General features: G+C 36.8%; 1 protein-coding gene across 1 annotated transcript in view; it reads left to right on the forward strand.

Annotated features, from left to right (window-relative positions):
• MTMR12 (myotubularin related protein 12) overlaps positions 1 to 16,609 on the forward strand; it is a 33,989-nt gene that overhangs the window by 7,337 nt on the left and 10,043 nt on the right. The window contains exons 2-13 of the mRNA XM_026715494.2: positions 214 to 268; positions 827 to 963; positions 1,465 to 1,537; positions 2,993 to 3,123; positions 4,502 to 4,595; positions 5,076 to 5,199; positions 6,140 to 6,215; positions 8,135 to 8,241; positions 10,107 to 10,231; positions 10,561 to 10,639; positions 11,097 to 11,167; positions 14,588 to 14,760. Of these exons, the coding sequence (XP_026571279.2) occupies positions 214 to 268; positions 827 to 963; positions 1,465 to 1,537; positions 2,993 to 3,123; positions 4,502 to 4,595; positions 5,076 to 5,199; positions 6,140 to 6,215; positions 8,135 to 8,241; positions 10,107 to 10,231; positions 10,561 to 10,639; positions 11,097 to 11,167; positions 14,588 to 14,760 (1,245 nt within the window). The remainder of the gene's footprint in view (positions 1 to 213; positions 269 to 826; positions 964 to 1,464; positions 1,538 to 2,992; positions 3,124 to 4,501; positions 4,596 to 5,075; positions 5,200 to 6,139; positions 6,216 to 8,134; positions 8,242 to 10,106; positions 10,232 to 10,560; positions 10,640 to 11,096; positions 11,168 to 14,587; positions 14,761 to 16,609) is intronic.

The following is a 16,609-nucleotide window of genomic DNA, read 5'->3' on the forward strand; positions in this document are numbered from 1 at the left end:
TGTACTTTTCTTATAATCTGCGCTGTTGCTATATGCTTGTAATTCTCCACATTTTTGTTAGGTTGGTTTCAGTTACTGTATAACTTTGGTAAATGTTTTCTACATGCCAATCTAACGCAGCAGAAGTAATTTGCCTTCAAAATATGTTTTCAGTCTATTGAATATGTAACTTTTTGCTTAACATCTGAACTAATGCAATGTCCTTTCTTTTAGGAAGTATATGTGAGGCAACCTATAGAAAAAGAAGTAGAACCTCACTTGTTACCAGGTAATGCCAAACAAATAATATTGCACAACATTGGATGCTGTAGTTGTGCATTACATGCTACAATTAAGTAGATGATTTGAATTCTAAGGAATGTGTGTAAACAAATGAGGAACTAAATTCAAATATTTGTTATTATTAGGGTAGTTTTCAATTTCTGTAACTTAACACTCCTTGCTTTGAAAGATAAATGGTGTTATTTGAAAATGAACCTATTTGCCTTATTTATAAAAATAGTAGACTACTGATTAAATGGATGTCAGGGCAGAAGAGAGGTTCCTTTTTATAACACAGTCCTAATTTAGATGTATTTTACATAATTTTCTTAGAATGTTGTTTCTGATATCAGTTTAAGGCTGACTGCTCTGTGTTTAACTCTGATCTGATAGTACAGTTTAAACTGAACGAGTATTTCTTCAGTTTAGAGCAATAGCAGTAGCAAAATCCCTTTAATTAAGTAGCTCAAGTTACATCTACAGTGATAGCATTTGAGCAGCTTGGAATTTGAGAATCTAAGTAGTTCACTGCAATATATTAAGAAGCAAATTTAACTTCCGTTAGGTGAGCTGGTGCTTTGTGAAGCAAACATGGTTATGAAATTTGTACAAGACGATGGATCAAATCGTGGCACTTTTGGAAAACTTATTTGCACAAACTTCAAGATTTCATTCCTTGGAGAAGAATCCACTTTAGAGGAAGTAAGTGATCAAAGTTAGTCTTTGTTTGTGTAGGCAAATTCTGTTACATGATGTACTTTTTATCTCGGAAATGAATCAGGCATGACGTTTTATAAAAGAATATTGGAAAGCTAAGCTATTGCTCTCCCTATAATGAATTTAGTACAATTTTACATCTATAATTTTGAGTGTGTAAGCCAAAGACTTTAAGAAGTTTTTTGGCAGAAAATGAAAATATTAAATCCTTGACAAATTAGAATATTATTTGTGGAAAATACCAGGGTTGGTTTTGGCACAGTTCTGAGAAGGATTAGAATCTTTAAAGGAAAAAAAAAACTGTGGTTAAGATTCAGCTGTAGTTCATAATGTTGATGATAATTCTTAGAGGTTTAATATTCCAGAAATAAAAAGAGCTAATTAACTTTTTGTATATATATTCTACTGTATTGGTAGTAAAAGAGAAATCTTATTAAATTATGTTCTGTTCTGTTAAGCAAAAGTTAAGGCATTTTCTTCTTCTAGGAACCGCAGTTCAAAAATAAAATCTTGGAAGAAAATGACGTAACCCTTCAATGTGTAGATCAACTTTATGGAGGTAGGTTAGCATTAATAATTGTTTTATCTTAATTAGTACATGGCTATCAGAAATACATGTTCAGTTTAGTCAAATGTGGGTGATTTAGATGTAATGTTAATATTTTAATTATGTTTTTTATTACAAAATGATGCATATTTGTGATAAGTAATACATGTAGAGTAAAGAAGAAAAATAAGAAATAATAAGCAAAATCACAGTTGGATATAAAAGCATGTCTAATTAAATCTGATGTACAGCACTGCATTCACTATGTCTCCATTCTTACAAAACCTGCTCCCTTCCATTGTGGACTGTATGGGAAATGAGATTCCTGGAGATATTTGGTTCTAAACCACCCAGAGTTTTAACAGCATTGTGAGATCCTTGAATTGCCTTGGAGAGCAACCTGTGATATACTATGATGTACAGATAATCCTCAACTTAAAACCATTTATTCAATACCATTTGAAGTTATAATGGCATTGAAAAAAGTAACTGATGACCACTTTTCACACTTAAGATTGTTGCAGAGTGCCCATGATCAAGGGATTAAAATTCAAGTACTTGGCAGCTTGAATGTGTTTATGACAGTTGCATTGTTCCCAACTCATGTGATCACCATTTATAGCTTTCCCAGATAGCTTCCAACAAACAAAATCAAGGGGGTGGGGGCTGGATTCACTGAACAACCACACAATTTGCTTAACAACTGCAGTGATTTGCTTAACTATAGCAAAATAAAAAAATGTCATAAAATTAGGCACAAGTCACTTAACTATCTTGCTTAGCAGTGGAAATTTTGGGCTCCGTTGGGTAAGTCAAAAACTACCTGTACTTAGAAAGGAACAACTTGTTATCTGCCCTGATATATTTTTGACCAGGTGGTTTTCAGATTATTGTCATTGCCTTCTCTGCAAAGACCATACTGTGCTAACCCAGCCTTGAGGTTATCACTGTATGCATGAGTCAGCACAAGCAAAGACTTTCTGTTCTAGTTAAAATTAAATTGAGCAGTAAATTGTCATGAAGCATGTATTCAGTATTATTTAAATCTTCAGACATACAAATATTTGAGGGGTAAAGTTTGGGTATTGTTTGTATTTTCAACAAGAATTGCAGGAGGTAAAGAAGGTAAATTGCAAGTGGCGATTAGGATAATAGTGCCAAAAGTAGGGTTGCAGAGATAACATTAGCAACAGCCCAAGCTACAGATCTGCACGCTGGTTCTGTTAAGCAATGTGTTCTTTCAGGTGTATTTCACTCATTATGAAACTGTATATACCAGCATTTTAAATTTTGAAATGGTTTTCTAGTTTCTCAAGCAAGTTGAAAAAAAAAATTCTCATCTCAGTATGATGGCTATAAACTTAGGAATATTTTGGGTGCAAGAAGATTTAAGTTTACTGATTTGCTGGATAAATAGTAAGTTGCTTACCTGAATAAATGTTAAAACTAACCTATATTTTCTTACAGTTTATGATGAGAAAAAGAAACCCTTAAGTGGTCAACTGAGAAAATATCCAGATACAATAATCATCTACTGCAAAGATCTTAGAGTGTTTCACTTCTGTTTAAGGTATACCAAGGAAGAAGAAATTAAAAGGGTAATTATGATCTTACCTATTTCCTTTTTTTAAAACAAAAATCTTTGGAATATGATTAAACATCCATGAAGAGCACTCATGTTACAACTGAGTTATATTTTTTTATGAAGGTCCAAAAATTAAATAGGAAAAGAAGTCCTGCCTTGTTGAAGCATCTTTGTCTAGCTGTGGCTTAGGCATGTTTTCAGTTAATCACAAAATACTCAACTATAAACCATTTGTTTTCAACCTGCATTCTAAATGAATGGCAAACAAAACCCATTATAAATTACCCACTTTTTGCCTTCATTTGTGAATCCACTTTTTCCTAAAATATTACACATTTCAGAGTAAGGAATAGAGTATATCCTAACTGCTGGATTCCATTTACAAATTAATTGTGCCATATGAATATTTCTCATTTGATTTAACATAAAGTGAAGAAAAATACAGTACTGTGTGGCACTGATTTCATGACTATTCCTTAATTTGTTTTTAGATGATGAATCTTAACTGTATATAATGTGTTGTGCTTTAGCTCCTGTGGCTGTTAATAAGTCTTGAGTCTCTGTGTTTGATTTGCTTTGAACTCTTACCTGAGTGTTGGAAATGTATTGCAGTTTTGTAGGTTAAGATGCAGGAAATGTATGGTCAAATTATGGAGTTTTGAACATTCTCAATCTTCTCCAAATCTTCGTTTCATAAAAATCATGACCCTTATAACTAGAGATAGCATTACAGAGGAAATCAACTTGGGGTCCTAATCTTCAACTTCCTCATTCCTCATTCATTCTTCAGTCTTCAGCTTCCTCATTCATTCATTCCTTTAATCTGACTTCTAGAACTTTCTGCATATGTTTCCATGTCCTGATTTAATTGTTAGATCAAACACAATTCTATCTACTGACAAATAACTATGCAAGCCACTTGTGAGATTTGTATCCTTTGTACTACAGTATCCTGGACAGCATCTTCTAGTCAGATATTTTAATGCTAATGAGCCATGGTGGCACAGTGGTTAGAATGCAGTACTGACAGACTTCTGCTGACTGTTGGCTGCCTGCAATTTGGTAGTTCGAATCTCACCAGGCTAAAGGTTGACTCAGCCATCCATCCTTCCAAGGTTGGTGAAATGAGGACCCAGATTGTTGGAGCAATATGCTGACTCTGTAAACGGCTTAGAGGGGGCTGTAAGGCACTATGAAGTAGTATATAAATCTAAATGCTATTGCTATTGGGAAGTCCATATACAGCATTTCAATGGAATTTATATTTAGCCTTTTGAGGTTTATAGGGTCACTTTAGGAAATTCTTCAGTCTAGAAAAGTTGGAAGGTACTTGGTTCTTCTAACTAACATGAATGGCTTATAAATATGATGATTTCTTGTTCCTTTCTTAGATTGTCAGTGGCATAGTTCATCAAACACAGACCCCTAAACTATTTAAACGCTTGTTTCTGTTCTCTTATGCATCAGCTGCCCCAAATGATTTAGGTAAGCATGCACAACATATCTGCTTACTATTTTGATTCTAGGTAATTATCGTCTTGACAAACTTTCTTTAAAACAGAATTGGTTACCTGTCCTGTCCTGTCTAATACTGATGAGAAATAGATTATATAATAGCTGTTCATGTATGATCAAGAGATGAGCTTCAACAGATTCCTGTAAAAGACTCAATATTCTGTATGCAGGAATTTGAGTAAAAAGGGCACTACTATTTCTGTTAAAAATGAAAATATATGCATCCCCTGTTAATTATGATGAGTCTGAAAAATTGGCTTTGTGAAACATTTCAGAATGGTAATTGCTCCTTCTAAGATCAAAACCTATATTAGAATTGAAAAAAAATCAAATGTGTTTGTCCTACTAAAAAGCATATTTCACAAACTTGTCAGCTTTTTGGTTAAGATGCAAAATCCATTTGAAAAGTTCAAAATTGTCCAGTCTAAAAAATTTTTTATATTTTAACAGAGAACGAGAATCAAGTGGTATGGTTTGATTCTATTAAAGACTGGCGTCAAGAATTGGAGCGGACCAAAGGAAATCTAAAATTCAAAGCAATGAATGCCAATGAAGGTTATAAAGTCTCTAAAAAGTAAGAACTCATCACTTTTTAAAAATTAAGATTGTTGACTGAACAATCCATAACTCACACTGGTTTCCATTTTATATCTCTTGTCCGGCCTGCCCCTCTGCTCAGCATTTGCCTTACCAACCCTCACCATCTTCTTTTCACTGCTGATGAAGCGTGCCCAGCTTGGCTCTATGCTAGGCAGCAGCTGGCTGTGCCATAACTCCTTCCCAAGGCCATTTGCCTTTCTCAGAGTGCTTTAGAAAGTTTCTGAGGCCTTCTAAATCCACACAGGAAGGCTGTGCCTACTGTTACCTAAATTCCGTGGTGGGTTCTCATGATGCTCCAGAAGGCCTTGGAAGCTTTCCAAAGCATTGTAAGAATAAGAAATGGCTGGCACAGCCTTCTTGCAGGATTTCAGAAGGCCTCAGAAGCATTACAAGCATCCTCAGAAAGAAGACCTGGCATAATTCAAGGAATACCTGTATTATAAATTGAAATATGAGCCAGTAGATATAGCAAGTGATACAGGTTCATGAAATAACCGTGATGGGTAGATGCTGGATTCTAAACTCTTGTACAGAAATAAAATACATTTTCTTTAGTTCAAGATTCATGATAAATTTTGCTCCCATTTTTCACCACTTTCAAAGGTTACTTCTGTTACAGGAAAATCCATTAGGATAATAATTACAGGATAATTTGTTAGGTATGTTATGATAGCCACCAGCTCCCTAGCAAGAATGAGGAATATAAAACTAGATTTCTATTTAATAGAAGGTTTCAACCCAAGAGAATATAAGATTTGGGCTGCAGTCTTCATTGCCACAAGACAATCAGTTGTTTGAAATGACTTCAGTCCTTCTGTACAATCCGAAGTAACTGAGCTGTACTGAGAAGCTCCAACTGAGAGATAAGCCTGAATAATTTGCAGATTTTAATTTGTTAAATTAATATTTCTCAGGTTGCCTGCTTATTTTGTTGTTCCAATGGCTATTTCTGAAGAGAGCATTTTGCAGTATCAAGGAAGAGGAATTCCAGTGAGTATATTTGTTGACAAGTTTGAACAAGGTTTTAGTAAAGATAAACATATGTATATTATATTACATCGTATTACATATGCATATAAATACACACACACACACAGAGATGGCTTCCTTTATTACTACTAAATGATTGGATAACATCAAATGAGTGCAATTTATAATGCAGTCAGAGCTAAGCAAAACTGAATATTACAGCTTGTCTCATATTTCTGTAGCTCAATGTATTGTTTGCTTCTGGGAAGTAGGATTAATGAATAAATATAGTTAATAGATCAGTTCAAACAGTCCTTTGATTTGGATGAGTGGAAATGAACTTTGTACTCCCTCCCCCCCTTTTAAGGCAAATTAGCCCTTTTTCAGATCAGAACCACTAACCTGATTCAAATTGAGTTTCCAGTTCCAATTTAGCAAACTGTAGCTCTGCTTTAGTATTCTGCTGATACATGTAGAGTCAGCTTTTCTAGTTCTATCCCATTTTGTTCTTCCTAGGGTGAGTGTTGCTTACCTCTAGGATTTATTTTGCATTACAACTCACAATGGTTCATGCAGCAAAGCTACCAATGTGTGATGTGACAAGAAGTGTTATTGTTAGGCCTCTTTGTTGCAGAACCTAGCACTGATGTGGACTGAGAGAGTGGGACTGATCCAGGTCACCCAACTGGTTTCTGTCCCTAAGGAGGACTAGAAAGGTTTTCCTGCCCCTAGCCTAACGGCTTAACCTGCTACATAGTACTAGCTTTCCTCACTACCCCATTCATTTATATTGATCATATTTATCTCCCACGCTCATTCCCATGAACCAGTGAAACCATCCCATAGTATCTAGCAGCATCATATAAAAGATACCATAAATAAAAACCTGCTAATAACCCCCCAATGTTTAAATGTAATAATTATTTCATTTACAAATGATAAGAAATCCTCTCCAAAAGGTATAAAACCCAGGCAGCCATCTTCAAATCACTCTTGAATATATGTTTTAATTTCTTTTTAGAACAGATTAAGGAAGAGATAATCAAAATTTCCAAAGAATTTCTTTTTACAAGCTGATATTGCTAAGAAAATCATTGTTCCAGTTGTTAGCTAAATGGGTTTTCTTCTGGGTTGGCACGCTTAGATACTCTAGTGATGTTACATGTGTTAGAAGAAAACTGAAAGTGTTGAATGAGTGATATCTTCTTTTAGAAACCAGGTTTTTTTTAGAAAAAAAGTTCAAATTGCTAGAGAAAAGCTTATATGCTATATAAACATTTGTCTCTAGTAAATGACTCTAGAGTCATGCTAGTCTGTGATGGCAAAAATCAGAAAGAATCTGGAAGCACCTTCTCCAACCAACACAGTTTATTAAAAGGCACACATTTTTATGAAATGCGCTCCTTGCATCTGATACATAGAATACTAGATTTAAATTGGGGTGAGATGAGGGGGAAAGGGAGGGGAAAATGGGTTGATTATGCAAATGCAGGGTACATATGAGACAGGTTACAAGAATCTTACCATTTAACAATAGTAATATGTTAAAAGCTTCTTGTTTATTGAAACTGACTGAGATTTCCCGAAACATTTTGATTTATGCTAGTTCAGCAATTTCTTATTCAGTGGTGCTTTTAAAATTCCCTTTTTGCAAAACAAAAAGGATAACAGAAAACTTAGCTGCTGTTACACGGTTATATATTGACTCTTAATGCAAGTAGTAAATCCAGATGGGGAATGTAGTTAGATCTAATGGGGAAAGAACATGGGACCATATTAATATAATCCAAATTGTTGCTTGAAGAATTATCCAAACTGTTTCATCCACTTTCATATTAAGTGCTCTTCAGGGACTGAATTTCATGCATGGTGAGTGGATTACTCTTGTGTGCTGTATGACATCTACTACTAACCAAATCACATGTAAATACCTACTGCAGATTTGGTGTTGGTCTTGCCATAATGGTGCTGCTCTCCTCAAAATGTCAACTTTTGCCAAAGAACAAGATGACAACACTTCCCAGCTGCATAGACTATTCTTGGATGGGTAAATAATAGTTCTGTTTCAACATAGTATATTTGCATTTTCAGTTGCAATCACTCTTTGAATACTTAATTCCTAATGGCAAGCTATCATTTTCTTTTCCATTGATAATATACTAGACATTTGTCCCTTCTATGGATCACTATTCTGGGTGATCTGGCACTTTTCTGAAAGAAATATTAACATAACCCGTGTGGAGTGTTCTGAATGCCACAGATGACTCTTTGTGGAGTAACTGGATGTATCTGGTCACAGAAATTTCTCTAGGATTTCCTTTTTCAGGAACTGCAAATTTTGAACAAACCTATATCTTTAATTCCCCGTTTCTTTAAATCACAAATTCTTGGGCAGTAGGGAAATATTCAGCAATATTTTATGTGTAAGTATCAATATAATTTAGACCAGGAGTCGCCAACCTTTTGGACCTCAGGGACCACCAAACTCATAATTTTAGATCCCAGGGACCACTAACTGGTTTTGTGGGCATGGCCTAATTTGTGGGTGTGGCTTGGTCATGTGACTGGCTGGGCATGGATTGTATGTAAATATTATAAATATATAAATATTGAATTTTTTATAAAAATAGAGTAACTTTTACCCAAAATCAGGCAAAGCAGGCAGGCAGATTGAGTTGCTCACAGAATCACAGATTCATTCAGAAATCTATCTGCCATTGGCTAGCTCAGTCTGTCAAACAAAATTTGCTTGCAAGCAAACTCACAAAATTAACTCACAACATACCATGTATGTAAATATTGATTTTTTATTTTTTTTAAAGCAACTTTTACCCAAAATCAGGCAAAGCAGGCAGATTGAGTTGCTCACAGAATCATTCAGTGATCTATCTATCTGTCATCGGCTAGCTCAGCCTCTCAAATTTGCTTGCCTTGAGTCTGCACTGAATTTGCTTGCAAGCAAACCTTCAGTCCTAAGGGAGGTTCGGCTGTGCTTAGTTAGAAAGCAAGAAATCCAACCATTTCCTGCTTCCTAGCTAATCTAAATCTCCCAGCACAGCAGAACAGATGACAGTCGGAAAAAGGAAAAATAGCAACTTAGCAGACAAGTTTACTGGGTAAGGAGTGAGTGGGTGGGGAGGGTTCCCGAGGGCCATATGGGCTGAGCAGCCTTGTGTTTCTGTACAGCCTGGATTAATTGCTTTGGGGGGGTGCTCTGAGGGTGAGATTTATCTGCGGTCCATCAAAATTTTCTCGCGGCCCACCAGTGGGCTGCAGCCCACCAGTTGGTGACCGCTGATTTAGACCATGGTATTAGTGAACAGTTTGTTCACTCATCTGGCTAAGAAAAGGAAGTCTGAATCACAATCACAGCTGAAGTTGCTTTGGGGCTGAGGTGAGAAAAGGTATAAAAATCCATGCATTAGCACACCAGTCCTTTAGTTTTATTAATACATTTATCAAACTTATAAAACACTCCAAAATATAATAACACAGTTCAATAAATGGCAACTGCAAGAAAGATGTTGGAAATGTAACAATAGTTTATATAGCAAATATTTTTTATTAGAAATTCTCTACTATTAATACATGCTTAATACAGTACTTCAGAAAGGTTTAAGTTTCTTCACAATAAGATATACTTTTCTCTTATAACAATGCAGAGAAGGAGGTCAGGAAGATTGGCACCCATATATTCTTTGTTATTTTCAGTAAACTTGTATGCTATTTAAAGAATCCTAGAAACAGAAATATTGTTGCCCTATCCCAGGATTGTATAAAATTAGTTAAATTTGACAATCTCGCTACACTTGTCCCAAAAGTTGCTAGTTCTGCCCTTTTGATTCCAAATAATGAAGTATCCACTTAATGCATTCTATTATGTTCTGAATGTTGTTAATCTGTTCTATTTAGAATGTATAGAACAATTGATAAGCCTCCATATGAAGCATTGAAAACTGAAGACCTTTCAAGCAGCCTTCCATCTTTGCAAGAAATCCAAGTTGCATACACTAAATTTAAACAGCTGTTTTTAATAGGTATGTAGAAAACTAAGGAAAATTACATGTTGCAACTCTATTTCAACTTTGAAACAGAAGGTTTCCTTAGTTTACTGATAGGTATAAATGTTCAATTATTGTATGTCTTTCTATAGCTGACCATTCTTTTGAATTATATTGTTGAAACATTTAAATGCACAGTAAAACAATAAATCATGTACACTGACTACTTGGGTTGTGCTGATGCAAAAATATATTTGAGAATATAACACAATCATTAATTTCTCTGAAACTTTGAGCTTCATTGACATACATTCTATATTTCATTTGTAAATAGCTAAAATTATTATCTTGGGTTTTTTTTCCAGATAACAGTGCAGAATTCTGGGATACTGATGTAAAATGGTTTTCACTGTTAGAAAGTACAAATTGGCTAGAAATCATAAGGTAGGTTAACTTTCTAAGTTGTGTGATCGAGACATACTTAGGAAAACTTAAGTAAACCATCTAGCCTTTAATATAATACGGGAGATGATGTATCCTCAGATTTTAGTAAGAACTTCAACAAATTTCATTTTGAGATACTGACATTTATCCAAGATTCTTGAGCTATAACAGCAGGCTACTTCTGCTGGCCGTCGGCAGTTTGGCAGCTAGAATCTCACCGGCTCAAGGTTGACTCAGCCTTCCATCCTTCCAAGCTAGGTAAAATGTGGACCCAGATTGTTGGGGGCAATATGCTGACTTTGTAAACTGCTTAGAGAGGACTGTAAAGCACTGAAGTGGTATATAAGTCTAAGTGTTATTGCTATCATGATCCCACTTGATTCCAAAACAGAATTATGCCTTTCCACTTCAACTTTCCAGGGATATATTAAAGCTCTAATTGTCCATGTTCTTCCAGGCGATGTCTGAGAAAAACAATAGATATTATTGAATTACTTGAAGTACAGAGCACAAATGTTCTTCTTCAAGGTAAGTTCAAGAAAACATACTTCCCCTTTTCCAGTCAATTATAAGTAGATGAAATAAAATAAAATATAGTTCCTTAATCTTTTATTCATGAATTGCTTGCCATGTAAATATGTTTAGAACAACTTAAACTCGACAGTTTTCTGACCTTGGATGCATATAACCTCAGACTGGGTCACTACTTGTCTTGTAAATTATTAACTACATCCTCCCATATCTTTTGTGTTTCATTGGATAATATAACTATTTTTCCTGCAGAAATGGATGGATGGACGGACAGACAGACAGACATTTTAAAAACAATACACAATAATATGTGCTTTAAAATTAGCTCCAAATACAAACTAATTTGTATAATGCGTAAGCATTATAGAAAGGTAGAGTAAAATTCAAGCTGTTACTCCATCTGAATCAATTCATCCAAACTGATACCCGTGTTGTCTGTGTTGCATCTCATTTTCTACCAGTTCATTACTGAATCCAAAGTATAAGAGCCTTGATGGTGCAGTGGTTAGAATGCAGTACTGTAAGCTACTTCTGCTGGCTGCCTGCAATTTGGCAGTTCAGATCTCACCAGGCTCAAGGTTGACTCAGTCTTTCATCCTTCCGAGGTTGGTAAAATGAGGAGCCAGATTGTTGGGGGCAATAGGCTGACTCTGTAAACCACTTAGAAAGGGCTGTAAAGCACTGTGAAGTGGTATATAAGTCTTAAGTGCTATTGCTATTAAAATAAGTAAAAATAAAATACAGGTTGCCCTCAGTTAATGACAACAATTGGAATTGGAATTACCATAGCTAAGTGGTTTGATTATAAAGCATGATAACATAGGAACATGCCACTTAATGGCAGTTCTGGCACTACCAGTTGCCATCATTAAGCAAATCACTGTGGTCATTAAGCAGGGACATCTCATGGTCACCATTTGCAACCTCCTTACTAGCTTCCCCACTGCCTTTGGTTACCAGAAGCTGGCAAAGAAGGCCACAAATGATGACTATGAGAAACTTTGATGTAGTTGCCAGCTGGGCACCAGAGGATGTACCACATGTTCAGCGCCATCACAAGTTTGAACAATTAAGTGAATGTTCATAATCAAGGACTACCTATAGCTGCAAGGGAAAATTGCCTTTTCAGTATTCAGCTTCTTAAAATTCTAATGTCAGTGTAGATCAAACCTCTGGAGAGATTTCATGGCAGCTACATTTTACAGTAACATAAATGTCTATGGAGATTCTCAAGTCATCCAGGTCATGGTTGTCCCAAAGGTGCTTTTTCAAGAGGCAACTGGACTTTCTGGTTTTTTCTTTGAAGATGTTCCACTTCTTATCCAACAAGCTGAAAATGAAGAACTGGAGGAGAGCTGAAGAAGCTTCCTGGATGAGAAGAGAAACGCCTTCAAAGAAAAAAACTAGAAAGTCCAGTTGCCTCTTGAAAAAGCACCTTTGGGAGTAGCATAAATGCTTGACCAATATACAATTGCAATGGAGTTGAGCTATTCAATATCGCTTTCTGGAAAGATCTTCCAAATAGAGGTATTATGTCTACTAACCTAATTCTTATACCCAGCACAACCTTTAGAAGAATCTCTTCTTAATTACATACATTCTGGTTATAAAGCCATAGGCTGATTGGTGTAATCCATTCCAAAAATATGCCTGAATCCTGATAAAACAGATCTGTTTAACTTGTTTAATCAAAGAGTACCCAAATACCATCTGTCCACCCTTTGCTCTCTTGATCAGCTTACCAAATAAAAATGGGCAGTAAATTACAATTATTTGTTTTAACTGCTTTGAAGGTTTTTTCAAATGGAATTATGACTACTTGCAAGCAAGTTCAAACCATGAACCATTATTACTCTTATTGATTCTGATTAACTCATAACTTTTTCTATTAAGCTATATATTATAAATGAGGATTAGAGAATTTTCATTCATTTTTACAGAGCATGTCAAGCACTAGCATGCAGGAGTCCTAACAAGACTCCTTTCTTTATCCCTCAGTTTCAGAATTCATTTACAGTTACATAAAATGCACAGGTCTCTACATCAAGGTCTACATTTCTGCCAACATCATGTACCACCTTTCTGTCAGTCGCTTGCCTTAAGAACAGCATCACTGTTTGAATATTAAAAACCACTTTGAAAAGTTGATTGGCATGGCCTCAAAGAGTACTTTTGTTGCTGTTATTCTAAAGAAATTTTAAGATTATATAATCTTAAATGTCAATTTTTTTGCAACTGTCCTATTTCTTTTAGGAAAATTTATATTCAAACATTGAAAATAAATGTATCATGTCATGTTTTATCCCATTTCTAAAAGAGGATTGACCCTATTTGTTTAATTCATCTTTTTCCCTTAAATGTAATCAGAATAGAATAGGTAGAAAAGAAATGCATTTGGTCACTCTTGAGGTATTCAGGTCTGTATACATGTGTACATGGCTATTCATTTCTAACTAAGATACACCAAGGAGTTGTCTTATATTTTAAAGCATGGCCTTCTAGCATGTTTCTTGGATTCTGGTTTAACACCTGCATCTGTCCTCTGTCTTATCTCCTTGTTTTCCTTTCAGTGAAGACCCTGTCTTCTGCTGTCCCATTTTTCTCCACCTGTGAGTAGTACAGTTGGCTAGCCTGCAGAGGGCTATTTTAGATGGCTTGGTGTTTAGCATGTCTGTTAATCTCCAGTCTTGTTACTCAGCACGATCAGAACTGGTACAACAAACTTGCTAAGCTCATTCATAATGCAGTTACGAAATTTGATTTGTTTAATCCTGGTTTACTCTGTGAACTCTGTTGGCTTGGCTTCTGTGTAGGTCATCATTAAGTGAATCATCTCTAGTGTGATGGATGAACCCGGTTACTGGCTTTGATACTTACCAAGGCGTGCTTTTGCACAATATATTATCTTGTTTTGCCTGAAGTCCTGAAACTTGGTCCTGTATTGTATTTCGTACCATATGCTTAACTAATCTGTTGTATAGGTTCTTCCACCATGTTCATGCTGTCTCATTCTGATATAATGCCCAGTAATCTTTGCTTTACCACTGTGAAATATTGCTTCAATGCATGTTGCTTTTGGAATATATTCCTTTGGTTTATATGATCATAATCGACAGAGAAATGTTGAATGACGTACAGTATTAAATAAATTGATAAATGTTTTGTTTCTGAGAAAGTAATACTATATTATCTAAATCATTTGCTGCTCTGTACTAATTTTGGTCTTTATTTGATTTTAATAGAGTAATACAGATTCAGGGTGTTCAGCAAACGCATTAACAGTGCTAACGTCCCACTCAATAGACATTAATGTTTGCCTGAAAGGGACTGTAATAATACAAACATGTCCTTCTTTTAAAGTAGCCACAAACACTTTTCTCTCATCTGAAACAGTTCTATTTGTCTCTTTGTTTTTAGAGGAAAATGCTTCTGACCTCTGTTGTGTGATCTCCTGTCTGGTTCAAATTATGATGGATTCATACTGTAGAACAAAGCTGGGATTTCAGAGCCTTATTCAGAAAGAATGGATCATGGGAGGACATGCTTTCTTGGATCGCTGTAACCATCTGCGGCAAAGTGATAAGGAAGAGGTATAACTCAAAGTTCTACAAAGATGTTTTTAGCAAAAATATGTGTAGGAAGGGAAGCTGAGAATCATGAAACTGGAAATGGTGGAGCCTCTGTCTCAATACATAGCTTGTCCAAAAATATCTCAGGGGTTCAGTTGAGCTCTTGTTCAGGAGCAAAAATATTTTATGAGGAAACAAGAAAGGCAGGCAAGACTTTGTCAGCTTTGATCACACTAAGCTTTTGGCCTTCAGAGCCCAACAGATAGATAACACAAGTAGCCAAGCCCTACATGCAATTGATATGAATTAATCTATTCATATAACATTTGTGTAACATTTCAATTAAAAAAAACTTCAAAAGCTATGAATAGGCCCACAGGTTTGGCTTTAAATATAATAACTATAAAATCAGATGTCAGGCACACTACTCAGAATTGTTTTTAATAACAAGTTATGGAAATAGTTGTCTAACACTACTGGATTTAAGGCGGTCTCTGTGACAGGTGAATAAACTGGTGCTTCTTTCTGTATTGCTGGAATCTCCCTTTCCTTCCAAGAAGTGTTAACTATTCTGTCTGTGGCTCCAACTCCCATTTCTTTCTCTGGTTGCTTTAACCAGCCAGATTCAGCAAGATCTTAATGCCAGAGCTAGATCACAGAGGACTCTGTCTACTTCCTCAAGATCCAGAGGCTCAGAAACCTCCCAGGTACATCACAATATATCACCTCATCAGATTTCTCTATCTTCAAGTTTAGAGAATTTGAGGGATGAGCTGCAAATATTTGGCCAGGCAATCACTATGTACTCTGATTGATTCTTCTTTCCCTCCTTCCCTAAAAGGCTCTAGGACAGTGATGGCTAACCTTTTTGGCACCAAGTGTCCCAAGCATGCACATGTGCGCGCAACCCCCCAAAATGCAATGTGCGTGCATCTCCTGTGCATGAGTGCGCATCCGCACGCATGCACCCCGCCCCAGCATGCATGTATGCGCGTCCTTGCATGCACCCTGCGCATGTGTGGCAGAGACCCGAAGACAGTGGCTTGCATGCCCACAGAGAGGATTCGGAGGTTTGCCATCATGGCTCTAGGACATCTAAACAGTGTAGCTGAGTGACATTTTGCAGGTGCTGTGTGAAATAATTCTGCTTTGCCATAATTATTGCCATAGTTTCAAGCTTATACCCCAAACTGATCACACCTACTTCTTCTCTGCTAGTATTGCTTCAGGCATGTCTTCTTTATTTCCTAGAACAGTGGTCACCAACCAGTGGGCCACAGACCACTGGTGGTCCGTGAGAAAATTTTGGTGGTCTGCAGCCCGCCTGTGTCTGCAACAGAAGTGATACCGGCAGTGGATGGACTGATGCGCGCAGGGAGGGAGGGTAGCGCGCAGGAGATTGCAACGTCGGAGCCCTTCCCTGGTGTTTCCTGGACCGCGTGGGGGTGGGGGAAAAGGAACCTCTGAGCTGGTCCTGGGTGGTGGGAATCTGATGTCCAGAGACCGACAAGCCACGTGTTGAAGACCAGATGACTGACAGGGAGGTGAGGCAATCCTGCAGTCTCCCTAGCAAATCGGTGTCGTGGCTGCTGCCTCCTGCCTCCACACATCGAGGGGGCTGGGGAGAGCGTGGACCTCCTGAGCTGCAGCAAGCGATTGCCAGTGATGCTCTCAGGTGAAGATGTTGTGAGGCCGAGGCTCGACCCCTCCCCTCAGGAACCGCAAAGTGCTCTCCATCCCTCTGACAGCCACCCAGCCTCCTTCCTCCCACCATGCTTCTCTTCTTCCTTGGCAGAAGTGCTCACACGCCCATGTGGGAAGGACGAGGCTTGGTGGGTGCCAGAAGGATTGTGAGCTCTTTGTGGTTCCT

Source organism: Pseudonaja textilis, chromosome 2 (assembly GCF_049901715.1).
Source record: "Pseudonaja textilis isolate UNSWEBS1 chromosome 2, rPseTex1.2, whole genome shotgun sequence".
NCBI lineage: Eukaryota > Metazoa > Chordata > Lepidosauria > Squamata > Elapidae > Pseudonaja > Pseudonaja textilis.